At 44.8% G+C, this 13,078-nt stretch overlaps 1 protein-coding gene across 1 annotated transcript in view; it reads right to left on the minus strand.

Annotated features, from left to right (window-relative positions):
• Positions 1-7,115: 7,115 nt before the first annotated feature.
• Positions 7,116-13,078, minus strand: part of LOC102728218 (transcription initiation protein SPT3 homolog) — a 118,065-nt gene continuing 112,102 nt past the window's right edge. Inside the window, exon 6 of the mRNA XM_081828367.1 lies at positions 7,116-8,832. Within this exon, the coding sequence (XP_081684493.1) occupies positions 8,827-8,832 (6 nt within the window). The 3' untranslated portion in view covers positions 7,116-8,826. The remainder of the gene's footprint in view (positions 8,833-13,078) is intronic.

Genomic DNA, 13,078 nt, shown 5'->3' on the forward strand with positions numbered 1-13,078 from the left:
GTTTGTTTTTTAGAACCCACCCCTTTCCCCCAAGGACACTGCAAATAAGCAAGCAGTTCTCACCCCCTTGTCTTGCGCACACCGCCACTTCGCTTGCGATCAGGAGATCTGGGAGTGGTGAGGGAGAGGCTAAGAAATCTTCTTTCAGACCTGCCACATCTCATCATTCTCGAGCAAACCTTGAAGAGTCTTTTTCTTCCTTCTATAAGGGGACACCCTTTCACTCAGCTGTTACAAGCAGACACTCCACCCCTTCTGGTCTTGCGAGCAGCGTCGGGCAGGGGGGTGGTGTCTGTGTGAGACGAAGGGCAGCGTCTGGCGTGACCTCTAAGTGCCTCGCACCTTTTTCTCTTCGCCCCAGACCTGGCCTCCCCTGTTGCATCTCGAGCATATGGTCCCTAGTGAAGATGTCAGGAGAACAAACCCCTGCCAGGGAGGAAAAGGAGGGAGGCTGGCTTGAGCAAAGCTGTCCCCTCCGGACCCAGGAGCTGCTGTGCCACAGCCTGTGCCCAAACCCCCAGAACCCCGACCTTCTACAGTCCTTCTGTAGGATTGGACCGGGGGGAAGCAACACTCCAGTCGGCACCGAGCTGCCACCAAGTTGCTACAGAGCCAGGAGTTCCGGGTCAAGTTTCTTATTAAAACTCCAAGGCCAGTGGTTGCATTTAAATGGTTTCCAGCACACCTGAGCAGGGTGTGAGGTCACCAGCTGTTCCCAAAGAAACTCGACAAGGGCCAGGGTCCTGGGAAAGAAATCAATAACCCTTAGATGTCAAGAAGACCTCCAGAAAAGGAGGGCAGGGGGTTGAGGGTGCAAGCAGCAGGTCTGAGCTTGGGATATGCAGCCAGAAGTTGAAGCGTGACAGTAGAAACAGACAAAAGTGCTAAGGCAGGGCATAGCTGGAAGACCCGAATTTAGCAAGAAATAAGAGAATTCAAGTGAACAAGAGTCACAGAGTCAGTCTTCAATGTAGTGTCCAAGGGTGGTGTGTAGAGTACAGTATCTTTCCGGGATTATTTGGCTTGGGGGTTCCAACACTGTGCTAAGGGGATACAGAGACCAGGACCATGGGGTCAGGCCTGATTTGGAGCAATGAGTCTTACCCCCACCTCACCACATGGCCACACACTGCTCCCGCCCCCAGATAAGAAACTATTTTTATAAATGCATGTCACAGGCCAAAGGGGGTCATCTGAGTGGAATAATGGAAATGGCTCTGAACTTGCCATTGGGAAATCTGGATTCTAGTCCTGTGCTGCCACTTACTAGCTCCTGGCAAGCAATTTAAACTGCGAGAGGCTCTAGTTTCCTTAGCTGGCACATTATGTAAAAAAATACAACTGAAAGAGATTTAGCATTATAAAGACATTCAGTCAGTCACCTACATTTAGATTTAAGAAAATAAAAGCTATTAACAAAGCTTTGGTAGATTGACTGCAAAAATATCCACGCTTTGTCACTCTTCCCTGTCCACACCCTTTGCAAGGTCACTTTGCAGTTAAAGAAGAACTTTTTTCCCCCACCCCTTGAATCTGGGCAGGTCTTTGGTTTGTTTTGGCCAATAGAAAATGGCAGAAGTGACACCATACCAGTTCTGAGCCTAGGACTCAAGAGACTCAAGAGACCTGGATTCCAGCAGTTAGCAAGAATCTCTCATGGATTCTTGCTAACTGCTGGAGGGTAAGACCATGGAGAAGAGACCAGTTGTCTCAGCCATGGCCATCCTATACCAGACGTAGTCACCTGACTCCCAAGTGTCCAGCCAAGAAGAACACAGCTGCTTACCAACCCACAGCAGATCACAGATGCATGATGAAGCCAGCTGAGAGTTGACAACCTCTGGACTCATCAACAATAAGAGCTTTACTGGATTAAGCTGAGTTTGGAAGTGTATGTTATGTGACAGTAGCTAACGGATACAGAGCTTGTAGATTACTTAGCCAACAATTAATCAGTTAGAACTAATCATCAAGGCTGAGCTTGATATCTCAGTCAGTGGCAGAAGCATATGCAACTGGTCACCGAGAAGAACAATATGGTGGCCAGCCCTGAGGAGCTCTTCCCCAGCCACACTCTTGGGCGGCAGGACGGAATGTCACATCAAATGGTGTCTTGTTCAGATCTTAGGTGAGTTTGTAATATAAGAATAATATATTAGTGTGTCAGAGGCAGTCTCCAAAAGGAAAACCAATATTTATTTGAGGTTTATAAAAACATTATTGTAACAAATGAATTCTTTCTGTGGAATCTGTTAAACTAATACGCAGCATCATAAATATAATAGTTTGAAGTCAGAATCCCCATGCTTGATTTATAGATTTACCAAATTAACCTGCCAAATTAATATCCTTCTTGCAAAGACAAAGAGACTTCCACGGGTGGGTTCAAATGCCATGTGTCGTCCCTAGCGTAGCTTTTGCTGCGAGGCATCTGGGACTTCAGTGGGGGTGAAGGGCAGAAGAAAGGAATAAATAAATGCATGGTGCTGGAGTTAGCAACACTAAAAGGAGGGTAGGGCACTAGTCCAAATCACTGTCCAGACAGGGCTCTGGGCTGGGGTATCTGGGCACAAGTCTGAGCTGCTGGGTGGGGCCTAGCAGGAGTCTCTCTGCAGAGGAAACATTCAGGAGGCTGGCTCCAGGGGATTTCTTCCACCAAGCTGAAGCTGGATCTCAGTGAGAGGGTGAAGGGGGTGGAAACAAGAGTGTCCTGGGGGTGGGGTGGGGAGTGAGGATTGATAGAATGGGTTCTTGTATCATCTCAGTGGACTGGAAAGGATCCCCGGAAGCCAAGGCAAAAATGCAGAGTCCTCTAGCATTGGTGAGAATGGGTGTCATGCTGGCTTGGTTGGGACTGGGTCAAGGACTGGACTAGTTCCTTTGGAAGCCTCTGGAAATCATGGATGGCCAGTGGAGAGCCATCACATCCTTTTGTGTGGATGGTAGACATCACTGGGTTATTGATGTCAGAGAAGCCTTTCCCAAAGGACTTGTGGAAGGAAGTGGAACACCAGTGGGTTCGTGCCCAAGAATCAGAATCCTCCCCCCCGCCAAGATCTAGAGCACCAGGATGGGGGAAGAATGGATGTTGGGGGAGAAGCAGGCTTGGGGGCTGAGGCCAGTGAGGGCCAGTGCCTCAAGTTTGTGGGCCCATCTTGGAAAGTGGCGACTGGACCTTATAGGGCTTGAGGCTTCTTTCTGCTCTAAGCTCCAGTGATCCCATGGTTTTATGGCAGATTTATGGAGAACAGGTAGGCCACCGCTTACATTCCATTTCCCCTAATGCCAGAACCAAACTGGTCTCGAATCTGAACAGAACATGGTTCTCTCTGTAGAGACTGGTTCTGTAGGCTTTAGGCTGAATGATAACGAAAAACCCTCCTCCTGAAGCTAGGGGTGATCCTGGGACTTTGGAGCAATGAGCCATTTTGTCCGGGACAAAATAACTTCTTCTGTAGCACTTTTTCTCTAGAAGTAATGACACCATTAATACTGACTGCCAACCCAGCCAACATTTAAGCAGCAGAACTCTGCCCCATCCATATGCTGTGGCGTCATTCCTGCAGGACCAGTCCCAGGGCTCCTGTGAGCACACACAGCAAGTTGATACAAACCAGAAAAGTGTATCCTGTCAGGGCAGAAGGATGACAAGAAGTGCCTCCTCAAAGTAGAGAAACAAGAAACGATGCTCCCTCTGAGGGGACCTTGATCTTGGCTGACACAAGTCAGTGCAGGGACACAAGGCTTGGCAAGTGAAGCCCAAGCCAGGAGCGCATGTCCCCGTGGGCCCCCTGGCCTGGTGCCCCAGCCAGCCCACTTGCTGCCCAGAACCAAACAGCCTGACACCTTGTTCCGCTAGGTCTCATGCCCCCCTTGGTAGGATTCAAATGTTGGGTGGCAAGGAGGTCTGGAGAGATGTGGGGGTTGGGAGCGAGGACAGGAGGAAAGGCCTCCTTCATAGGCTCACATTCTCCCCTCCTGCTAGACTTCTTTGGACTTCTTGCCACTTGCTAATAAAGTGACCCCGGGGACTCAGGTGAGCTGGAGCAAACTCCGGTCTTGCTCCAACAGCTGGAACAAGGTGGTTATTTTCTCTCACACAAATGTGGGTAATGAACAGAGAAAGAGCCAGCAGGCAGATCACGTTCCCTAAAAAAACACATGCAGACAGTGCACCCTTCCATTGACGCAGGCCTGCAGAGATGAAAGACCAAGTGTGAGAGACGTGTCCTGGGCAGGGACGTATGTGGCCCCCGGAGCAGTGGGAGAAGGCACAGTTCAGCACAAACCATACTCAAGATCAGTTTCATTTCCCTTCTGGTGTAGCCCTAGAGCATGCCGGCAAATGAGGGAGGCTTCGGTTTCTTGCTTTTCAGTGACATCACCACTTAATAAGTGAGAGAATCACAACCACATTTCAAAGATTCATTCAGTTTTCTCATTAAGATTCTATAGGATTTTTTTTTTTCCCACAGCAACAGCCTTGCCAAAACAATGTTAAAAATAGACCTGGTAATACTTTTCACATTTGTAGGCAGTCATGAATGTTTAACAGTGTATATGTCCAGCAGATGCACATAACTTTAGAATTAGGCACTGAATTATATAGGACATATATTTGCCAAAAGGATTAAGAAAAATGAGGCAAAGAACAAACCTTGGGCTAGGTTTACCGAGGGGAAGCAAAACCTGTTAGCCAACTTCATTTTCTCGAAGGAAGGTGTTTGTTCAATACGTAGACTATTTGGGGGTAAAGTATGTGTGGATAAAATTCAAAAGCAGTTAAATCTGGATATTTTGACTTAGTCAGCTCATATGGTCAATTCTCCAAATTCAAGGGCCTGAATTCTGGCTCTCAAAGTGTAGAATTATTGCGGAGAAAGACAGCACGCTACACTTGTCTAGGCCTGCTTTGCTTAGGAAAGGACACAGTTTGGGTTAAGCTGGAAGCGGTTAGGGTGAGAGGGTCCCCCCGGCTGAGAAAATGTACTCAGTTTGACAGCCTGACATCTTAAGCAAGATAAGGCATTCAGAAAATGAGACGCTACCTAAAAAGAGGTAATGAAGAAAAATATAATGATTAAAAAACCTAAGTACCTCACATGAGTAACTTTATTTGGGGAGTGTCCTGAGTGAGTTCTAAATAAATCACTGGCTCCCAGAGTAAAAGGGCTGCAAAACTGGCCTACTCGGCCTCTAAAGAATCCTTCCGCAGTCGGACTGACTCGACATTTTCGGAGTATATCAAACGTGCCTCCATGCGTTTGAGGACGGAGAGGCGGATGTGTCCTGAGATCTCAGCTCTACTTTTTGTCAGTAGTTAAAACTGATCAACAGATGATAAAGAATTGATGGCTTTATAAATACATCTCTTAAGCGTAACCATCGTAACTTTCTGACTAGCCTGGGCTAGGACTTTTCCATCTCTAGAAGTACATCTACAAATGGAAGTTTTCCTGCTTTTTGGTCAATCATGGAGGTGAAGGATAACCCTCTTCTTCCCCCAGGCCTGAAAAATTATTTTGACCAAAATGTTTAAGTCAGGGGTTTCATGTAGACACAGCTTAAATGAGTCATTAAGAATTTTATTGGTTAAAGTAGGCATATTTTTTTCCTAGTAGACATAATGACATAACAGTAATAAAAATGTAATATTCAAGTAATTGCTATAATGTAATTACAGTTTGGTCATAAAGTAAGATTAGGGGTCTGGGATGGCTGTTTTGTGGGTGTGTATTTTAACGTCTGAATGCAGTCTCCGAGGTGCCGGTCCCGTCCCCCCGGAATGTGAGTGTAGTCCATCACATAACCAGGTGGCTGGGAGCCCAGCTGAGCCAGCATTATCTAGGCGGCCTGCTTACCCGGGTTGCCCTCTCTGGACCCCAGTATCCCGCCTGCTGCAGATCCCTAACCATCACTGTAATCGAAAACAGTGTTGCTGGTCTCCCAGAGACCACAAAAGGGGAAATAAAGAGGGCCAGACTCCTCACTAGGGAAGGGACCAGATGGAAGTCAGGTGCCGTCCGGGAACAGACCCCTCTCTGCCCCCACTGCCCCGTAGGTCCCAGTCTCCCTCTACTCCCTCTGATCCCAGGGCTCAGAGTTCTGCTCCTGTCTGTCTCTGCTGTGCCACAGAGTTAGCCTCTTCTGGCTTTTGGAGGGGAGAATGGTTTCCAGATTGAGTCTAAACAAAAAGAGCTGAATTAGGCATTTACCCAAAGTATGTTTTATCAAAGGATTTGTCATCATTGGACATATTCTTTCAACTGTTATAAATGAATTTCTGTGTTTCTTATTTAATGGTGGGGGCTGATGACAGAATTAAAGCAAAAGAAGCACTTAACCATTTGTGAACCAAAACAATACATATTTTTTCCTTTTTTTTTTTTTTTTAAGATTTATTCATTTATTTTAGAGAGAGAGAGCACACGAGCAGGGTGAGGGGCAAAGGGAGAGGGAGAGAGAGAATCTTCAAGCAGGCTCAGTGCCTAGCAGGGAGCCTGACATGGGGCTCAATCCTGGGACCCTGACATCACGACCTGATTGGAAATCAAGAGTTGGATGCCCAACCGACTGAGCCATCCAGGTGCCCCGATAAAAACATATTTTAATTAACAATATCAGCAATTGGGCACCTGGGTGGCTCAGTCAGTTAAGAGGCTGCCTTTGGCTCAGGTCATGATCCTGGGGTCCTGGGATCGAGCCCCACATTGGGCTCCCTGCTCAGCCAGGGAGCCTGCTTCTCCCTTTGCCACTCCCCCTGCTTGTATGTGTGCATGTGTGCTCTGTCAAATAAATAAATAAAATCTTTAAAAAAAACTCCAGTATCTGCAATGAATAATTGAAAGGACATTGGGTTTTTCCTTGTTATTAGCTTTCATTTGTAATTAATGAGTAATTTGTGGGGAGATAATTTGAGACTATGTAAATATCCACCCCTTTCTCCCCTGTTGATGATCTTTTAATGCCATGATTCCAACTATATTTATTAGTTGGCATTCTACAGCAGAAGAGCTTTTGCTTTCTCCTGTATTTTTTGTTTTACTTATTTATATTGTATGGACTCAAGGATATTTATTTTATTCTATGGGTGATAACCCCTTACTATCATTATTTATTTGGACAAATTGTCCCAGATCTGGCAAGTGAGAGCCTCTTCAAGCTCCCATTTCTGACATGCTCCCATAGTTCAGGAGCAATTTCTCATTTTCTGTTGAATTAGGATGTTCTGGGCTCAGAGATGTCCCACGCAACTTTCCCTGCCGCAGTCCTGAATCCTCTATTTCTCCAAGGAGCCTGAATGCCGGTGGAGAATATTTAGAAACTAAAGTGAAAGAACATCACTTTTGAAACATGCAAAATTTGTTTCCAGTGTGATTGGTAAGTAATGGAAGAATTTAGGGCGTGTAGAAAGAGCTGAGCGTGTGCCACGCTTTGGACCCTGGAAGAGGTGGAAATCTAGAGGAAACCAACCCCTCGTCCCCAGTAATATAGATTCATCACACACTATGTCAATTACAGTCTTGGCAAATTGATAAGATACTTAGGCTTTTCTTCCTCTTAGCAAATACTGTTCTCTAAGCCCCTGATTGGGCTTGAAAGGTATTTCAATGTTTGCTGACCCATGGTTCAGTCACACAGTGGGGATGTAGAACATTTTACAAACAACTTCTTGCCAGTATCTGTGACTTTAAATATCCGTTGTCTCTGAATGCCCTCTTTTATGCACGTCGATCACACACCTACAAAAGCAGCCACGAATACAGGGGGCCCCCTGTGGTATGCTCGTGCCTCCTCAGTCCTTTCGGCGGCGTGTCTGCCCAGTAAGCACTGTGTGGGGTCTCACTCTACATCTCGAGTCTGTGGTCTTGTTTTCCACCACGGTGACTGCTGAGCCGAGGTCTCAGGGAAGGTGGGAGAGCCTGCTATGCTGAGTCAGAGGGTGGCAACAGAGGGCACGGCAGGGACGGATGGACAAGATTTCCTCTTCCACTAAGTCAAGGGCAAACAAAGCTTGGGGTCTGACTGATCCAGAAGGGGTGTTGGCTTTTACTTGGCATCTACACCCTTACTGCTTGAGAAATGTTGTTTTTTCCTTAAACTTCTATCTCATTAATCTTGTGTTAAGAGTGGTCTAACCCTATTAGCTGGGTAGGCTGCTTCTGTTCCAATTAGCATATATTTCCATAAGTGTTGAGAGGAGAAGGGGATGGAAGAGGCAGAATTTCTAAACTATTGACCCAGAGGGACTTGTACGAAGGTGTGTCTGACGTGAGTGTAAAACAACTGAGAAAGCCCTAGTAAATGGTAAATTATGGTTGGCTCTGCTGATTTATGCGAAGCAGAATAAACTGTGATGGAAACATAAAATATTTCTAAGCTTACACTTTAGTCACTCAATACACATAAAACTCAATTTTCTTCCTTAAAAAATAGATATTTCGAGCACTGAGACTTTCCAGAGGAAACCCGCTTATTTGCTATCTTTGTGTTCGCTCATGTCACATGTTCCAAGCTTAAAAGTTGAAACTGTTTTGATACTCTCCAGTGAAAGGTACTGTGTGATGCCCCCATTTAACTGTAAATCCTACTATTATGTTATCCCTACCATTACATTAAGTGATTCTCCTTTCCACCCACAGTTTGGAGGGGTAATGTCAGAACAAGCCTTTGATAGCCAAACTCATTGTTCAAGTATTGACAGGCTGGTTGCCTCACCAGAAAATGCAGAAGTCAACCAAGGGAGCTTATTTCAGGAATCAGGTTTGTCGCCATCTATGATATGTATAACCAGGAGGTAAACAGGAAGTGCTGAGTTGGCTTGGTTTACTCCTACAGGCACGGAGAGAAATAAAATCAGTGTTTACCAAATGGAAAAGCACAAAGTTGGTACAGAGAGAAATGCTATTTTCATGCTTCTAAAAAGGTATTACAAATAACACAAAGTTTCAAACCTATAATTAAAAACTATTTTAAAAAAGTTTTGATTAAGTTCCCTTCAAAAATAGACCTCTTAGGCTGAAGCCAATTTCTTAAAGGGTTTGCCTTCCATCTATGCTGCTTTCCCCTAATGCATACTCTATAAATGTCCCTCTTAAATAACAGACTTCAATGGAAAAAGTATGTCTTAGAGTCATCTAGCAGAAGTTCAATGCTCCTGGGGCGCCTGGGTGGCTCAGTTGGTTGAGCATCCAACTCTTGGTTTCGGCTCAGGTCATGATCTCAGGGTCGTGAGATCGAGCCCCGCATCAGGCTCTGAGCTGGTGTGGAGGCTGCTTGAGAGTCTCTCTCTCCCTCTGTCTCTGCTCGTGCTTTCTCTCAAAATAAATCAAAACTTAAAAAAAAAAAAAAGTTCAATGCTCTTGCTTAATTGGAGAATCCAAGGCCCCAAAGTGAACCTAATTTATCAAATGCCACATAGCAAGAGGTAGAGCCAGTTAGAGGCAGGGAGAATTTAGGACCCAGGCAGAAGTTATAGATAGACTGAATTTCTTAGTGCCAGACCTAAGGACACAAACCTTTAGGTAAAGGGGCTAAATGCATTGTTGGTGTCATTTTGGCCAGAAGCTGAAAGGCTGGTCCTATGGGTCCAAACTGAGGAGGCCCCCCCCACCCACCTTCAGAATCTCTGGACAAGACCCTTTCTTCTTTTGTGTCAATAGCCTCAACTGAAAACCGAGGTGATCTGCAGTTCTAATGTTGTGAATCTAAGAAAAGAAAAGGACTGAAAATGGTGATGATCCAGGGAAATAAAGAATAAACGAATGGAAATGAAGATAGATTATTTTGGGCAAGAGTAATTCATAATATTTAAAAACCCAGTAGGGTTGCCTGAGGTCGGTTCAACTTTAATAACCCAGATTTCAGACCAACATCAACACTCAAACCAAGAATAGCTGAAGAAAAGAATGGGCAAAGTACAAGATTAGGCAATTCAAAAAAAGAACATCTAGACATGGCCAATAAACACATGCAAAATGCTCAGTGTCAATGTATTCACACATGCGGAAAAAAACCCAAAAAACAAAACCCTACAACAATCAGACTTTACCCTTCTTTAAACTGGTAAAGGCTCAAAAGGGTAATGACACCCAGTGTTGGTGAAGGCACAGAGAAGTTGATTGGTAAACACCACTAATGAGAATGCAGACTGGTAAAACTGAATGGAGGGCCATCTGGACATGTGTCAAATTTTTTAAAATGAACACCCTTGAGGTCACAGTGCCAATTCTGGGAATTTACCTTAGAGGAAATTTCCACGACCAGTTTAGTGGATTGCAGATGGGCACACATTCTTTGCTGTTCCTCTTAGCAAGAGGGAGAGTGTACTTCCCTTCCCCTTTCATCTGGGCTGGCCTCGCGGCTAGCTTTGAGAGCCAAATATAGCAGAAGGGGCATTGTGGGACTTCTGAGCCATGCCTTAAGAGGTTTGGTGGTTTCTGTTTCATCTCTTTTAAATGCCAGTTGTCTTTTAAGTTCAACTACCCTGAAACTACCATGCTGTGAGGAAGCCAAAGCTCGTCACAAGCGAAAGGAGAGATCACTGAGGCTCAAAATCTCCAAATTATGTGCTATGGTGAGCGCTGTGAATTGTGTAAGGACTGTTGAATCACAGACCTGTACCTCTGAAACAAATAATACATTACATGTTAAAAAAAAGAAAAAGATAGCAGGAAGGGAAAAATGAAGGGGGGGAAGTCGGAGGGGGAGATGAACCATGAGAGACTATGGACTCTGAGAAACAAACTGAGGGTTCTAGAGGGGAGGGGGGTTGGGGGATGGGTTAGTCAGGTGATGCGTATTAAGGAGGGCACGTATTGAACGGAGCATTGGGTGTTATACGCAAACAATGAATCATGGAACACTACATCGAAAACTAGTGATGTTATGGTGATAAACATAATAAAATAAAATTAAAAAAAAATCTCCAAATCTACGAGCAAAGCCTTTTTGATCCTTCTGGTGCAGCTCAGTGGCCCTCTGCATGTGGCTGAGTAATGGCTAGATGATGCCATGTGCAGTAGGACCACTTAGTGAAGACCTGCGTGAACCCTTGGCCCCCCAAATCATGAGAAATAATAAATCACTGTTGTTTTAAGCCACTGGGTTTTGGGGTGGTCCGTTGCACAGCAAAAGAGCACTGGAACAGAAACAGGAAGGGTCACCCCCTCAGGCAAAGCATCCCAGCTGAAGTGTTTACTGATGAGAGCAACAGGAATGGAGACTGGCTCGTGGAAGAAGGAAGTCATAAATACCAGCTATGACCACTGGACACTTATGAGTGTTTCTTCCTTACTTTAGTATGAATACAGGGCCATCTGGGTGGCTCAGTCAGTTGAGCGTCTGACTCTTGATTTCAGCTCAGGTCATGATCTCAGGGTCATGAGATGGAAGTCCTGCGTCGGGCTCATGCACTGGGCGTGGAGTCTGCTTAAGATTCTCTCTCTCCCGGGATGCCTGGGTGGCTCAGTCGGTTAATGTCTGCTTTCGGCTCAGGTCATAATCCCAGGGTCCTGGGATTGAGTCCTGCATTGGGCTCCCTGCTCAGTGGGGAGTCTGCTTCTCCCTCTCCCTCTGCTGCTCCCTCTGCTGCTCCCTCTGCTTGTGCTCTCTCTCTCTGACAAATACATAAATAAAATCTTAAAAAAAAAAAAAAAAGATTCTCTCCCTCTGCCTCTGCCCCTCCCTGCCTCTTTCTCTCAAAATAAATAAAAAAAATCTTTTGTATGAATACAGCATATTTATTTAGGTATTAAAGACTTCTTTTCTTTCATCTCCACCCCCTGCCCGCCTTCCCATTCCGCTGTTAGCTAACATAAGAGGTATTAATAGTGGTTAGCCATGGATCTTTGTATTTAAGTTACAGGATATCAAAGGGGAATTATCGTTTAGAGAAAAGAACATCACCCCCAAATGAATAAATCTTTATATCCTATTTTTGAAATAAAGTTTTATTTTAGGATAGCTTTACATTTATAGAAAAATTGCAAAGATAATACAAAGTTCCCACATATGGGCATACCTCATTTGATTGCATTTTGTTTTGTTGTGCTTTGCAGATATTGTGGATTTTACAAATTGCAGGTTTGTGGCAACTTTTCATCGAGGAAGTCTAACCTTGCTACTTTTCCAACAGCATTTGCTCACTTCATGTCTCCATGTCACATTTTGGTTAATTCTCGCAATATTTCAAACTTTTTCATTACTATTATATTGGTGATGGTGATCTGTGATCAGTGATCTTTGATGTTACTATTGTAATTGTTTTGGGACATCATGAACCCCATTCATATAAGACGACAAACTTAATTCTTAAATGTTGCATGTGTTCTGATGTTATGATTACTTCACTGAGCACCTGTTCCCCCATCTATCTCCTTTTCCTTGGGCCTTCCTGTTCCCTGGGACACAGTGATATTGAAATTAGGCCAATTAATAATCCTACGATGGCTTCAAAGTGTTCAAGTGAAAGGGAGGAGTTGCATGGTCAACTTCAAGTCAAAAGTTCGAAATGATTACACTTAGTGAGGAAGGCATGTTGAAAGCCCAGATCGGCAGAAAGCTGCACCTCTTGTGCCAACCAGTTAGCCAAGTTGTGAATGCAAAGGAAAAGTTCGTGAAGGAAATTAAGTGCTGCTCCGGTGAACACAAGCCTGGTAAAAAAATGAAACAGCCATATTGCTGAGATGGAGAAAGTCTGAGTGGTCTGGATAGAAGATCAAACCAGCTACAACATTCCCTTAAGCCAAAGCCTGATCCAGAGCAAGATCCTAATTCTCTTCAATTCTGTGAAGGCTGAGAGAGGTGGGGAAGCTGGGAAAGAAAAGTCTGAAGCTAGCAGAGGTGGGTTCATGAAGTCTAGGGAGAGAAGTCATCTCCATAACATCAAAGTGCAAGGGGAAGTAGCCAGTGCTGGTGGAGAAGCTGCAGCGAGTTCTCCAGAAGATCCAGCTAAAATTACCCAAGATGGTGGCTATGCTAAACAACAGATTTTCTGTGTAAACAAAACAGCCTTCTTTTGGAAGAAGATGCCATCTAGGACTTTCACAGATAGAGAGAAGAAGTCAGTGCCTGGCTT

This window comes from Leptonychotes weddellii, chromosome 8, assembly GCF_054177405.1.
Source record: "Leptonychotes weddellii isolate Sample4059 chromosome 8, ASM5417740v2, whole genome shotgun sequence".
NCBI classification, from domain to species: Eukaryota; Metazoa; Chordata; class Mammalia; order Carnivora; family Phocidae; genus Leptonychotes; species Leptonychotes weddellii.